At 40.2% G+C, this 2,996-nt stretch overlaps 1 protein-coding gene across 1 annotated transcript; it reads left to right on the forward strand.

Annotated features, from left to right (window-relative positions):
* The first annotated feature begins 753 nt into the window (after positions 1 to 753).
* Positions 754 to 2,571, forward strand: LOC115950577 (GATA transcription factor 19). The gene is made up of 2 exons (XM_031067776.1): positions 754 to 1,875; positions 2,001 to 2,571. Exons 1-2 carry the CDS (start codon positions 1,432 to 1,434, stop codon positions 2,304 to 2,306), a joined length of 750 nt encoding a protein of 249 aa, XP_030923636.1. The 5' UTR covers positions 754 to 1,431; the 3' UTR covers positions 2,307 to 2,571.
* The last annotated feature ends 425 nt before the right edge of the window (positions 2,572 to 2,996 follow it).

Genomic DNA, 2,996 nt, shown 5'->3' on the forward strand with positions numbered 1-2,996 from the left:
GTTTTATTATTTTCCAAAAAATTTATTTAATAAAAATTTAATTGTATCTTAATCACACTATATATATGCTTAATAAAACATTAAATGCCTCATCTCAAGGCATAAACTATCACACAGCCTATAGAGTATAGACTACAAATTTTATTATGTATGGACCAGGTCCACTAAAATTCAAATCCCTGTATTTCAAACAGCATAGATTTGCACCTAGCTAACAATTTAGGTGATTGGAACTTTGGGCAAAGCATTGTTTTTTGTTGCATTGGTGTCTTAAACACATAATATATACCTAGTAAATGAATACACGAGTGACAGACAGAGGGTATAAGTGACATTGGGATTGGAGAGTGCGTGAAACGCGTTTGGGAAGTGGAGGGGAGAGTGGGAAGAGAGAATGGGGGGGACTATTCCATTTTCCTTGGGAGGCTGGCAGTGACAGAACAGAGTGGCAGAGATACGGATACGGACAGAGGTTTTTGATGTATTGGGTTTGAGACTCTCTAATAGGCCTCGTGATCGGAGAAGGCAGATCCATGGAAGACTGTTCCCGCTAGTCACGTGGGCTCTTTTGACTACCCAATGACCAACCTCTCTGCCCCCCCCCCCCCCCTCCCCTCTCTCTCATTGTTACGAGTGCCCCAATAATCCCATTCTCTCTCATGTTATGCTCACACACTTGGGTCTTTGATGACACTACTACTCTTATCGGGTATAAATTGAATTGCGATAGAGAGATTGAGAGGGAGTGATCCTTATGCAAGTTACAAACAAACAGTGTCTCACACAGAGAAAAAAAAAATTAACACATACACTTGTTGATACCCTACCACCATACACAGACTGACCCACTGAGTAGATGATTCAGTAGTCTTGCTCTTTTCTCCAATCTAATTAAACCCCACTTTCTCTCTCCACAACATGCAATTTGGGCCCCTCTCTGTTTGTTCTTTATAACTCTCTCTCTCTATCTCACTCAATACGTATGTATGAGCCTCTATTTGCAATTAACGACAACACTTGTCTGCAGGTGCTGACTGGTATTTCGCCATTTTATTAGCTTATAAAGCTACCAGACAACACACTCCCCTCACTTCTCAGCCTCTCTCATTCGTACCATTTATTCAGCTCTCTCTTCCAAGCTTTTTCAAACATAATATTATTACATCTCGCTCTCAGTATACTATTTGGCTCGTACTCTCTATCTGCTCAAGCCCTTTTGACTATAATAGACAGTATCTTCAATTTCATTTGCTATACAACTCAAACCTCCTCTTCACTTCTTTTACCTCTCCCTCCTCATTCTATATTATCCACTTTGCTTAAGTTCAAAGAAACCCCATTTCTTCTTTCTTTACAAAGCTTAGAACTTGACGGAAAGGAAGAGCAGTAGAGTACCCATTGGCAGTGATATTTAGAGACAACAACGAAACAATGCATCGGTGCAGTAGCTCTCATCATCAGGGGAACATGGTGGGACCTTGTACGTGTGGCATGTTTCACAGCCAAGGAAATTCCTTCTCCATGCTATTCTCTATGCAAAACCACAGTCCCTATGATGAATCCGAAATGTATTCCTTCGCATCATCCTCGTCTTCTGTGGATTGCACTCTCTCTTTAGGGACCCCATCAACTCGTTTAACCGAAGATGATGAAAGGCGACGAGTACGCTCTGGTTCCTCCATGTCCAACTTTTGCTGGGACATATTGCAGACAAAACAAACACCTTCAGCTCCTCAAACTCACAAAGCTATCCGCGGAGGCAATAATGGCAGTTATAACAACAACTCTTCCAATGATCCCCTCCTTGCTCGCCGCTGTGCCAACTGTGATACCACTTCTACACCACTTTGGAGGAACGGTCCAAGAGGCCCTAAGGTACATTACTCTATTTAATTCCTTGTTATGATAAAAAAAAAAAAAAAAAAACACTGTTTTTGTTCTCATCTAGTTTGATTTACATGTTTTGGACTAATATGTTTGTATGTATTTGTGAAATGCAGTCTTTATGCAATGCTTGTGGGATTCGATTCAAGAAGGAAGAGAGGAGAGCCACTGCTGCAGCCTCCACCACAAGCAACAATGGCGCAACCTCAGGATCACTAATGGAGCCGAACCACATGGTCCACAACAATTCATGGTATGCACATTCACAGACCCAGAAAATGCCGTGCTACTCTCCGGCCATTGGCAACGAATTTCGGATCATTGAAGACAATGAACAAAATTCCGATACCGGCATTCCATTCCTTTCTTGGCGTCTCAATGTCACAGACAGGCCGGGCCTCGTTCATGACTTTACAAGATGAAAAATTTGACGGTCAAGATCGTGCAAAGTTTTTTAATTTCTTATTAGTTTAACGTATCACGATGCTGATGTTGAGGATGTTGATGATGGCGATGGTTTATGGACTCGTCAAATTCTTTTTTTTTTTTTTTTCAAATTTTCTTACTTTCTTTTTTGTCTTTGTTGTTGCTTCCTTTTCTCCGTCTTACATAGATGGAGTGAGAAGCGGATAATTCTATGTTCTTAGTTTGCTTTTCTTTGAGTTTATTTCTTTAACTTTTTCTCTTTGAGTTACACAAACCTACCTGGCTACCTTTCTGTCTGTTGGGTTACTTTCCTATTTCTTAAACATGACGACATAATTTCGATGATTATATATATGGACCGTCCGATATCCTTTTGGTGTCTGATAATAACACAGGACTTTTTAGTACCTTATCATATAATGTGAACAATGAGTTTCTCTTACCTGAATCTGAAGCAAGTTACATGATGGGTCTTTTTTTCTATTTCCTCAATTTCATAACTGAGAGAGGGGGAGAATACTGGGCGTTGCAATGATTACAGAGTTCCGAATGATGGTCCAATGCCCATGTTAGATCACTGTTTTATTTTATTTTATTTTTTTCTGAACTGAACACTGCGGTCCAGAACAATGAAAGCAATTTGTCTTTTTTGTTGTTGCTTCAAATCTGACCGTCCAATTGGATCA

This window comes from Quercus lobata, chromosome 6, assembly GCF_001633185.2.
Source record: "Quercus lobata isolate SW786 chromosome 6, ValleyOak3.0 Primary Assembly, whole genome shotgun sequence".
Lineage (NCBI taxonomy): Eukaryota > Viridiplantae > Streptophyta > Magnoliopsida > Fagales > Fagaceae > Quercus > Quercus lobata.

Excerpts from the sequence above, each read along its gene's own strand:
- LOC115950577 (XM_031067776.1), top strand. The coding sequence starts at position 1,432 with ATGCATCGGTGCAGTAGCTCTCATCATCAGGGGAACATGGTGGGACCT. Across the intron at positions 1,876-2,000 it reads ACGGTCCAAGAGGCCCTAAG|TCTTTATGCAATGCTTGTGG; the intron begins GTACATTACTCT and ends TGTGAAATGCAG.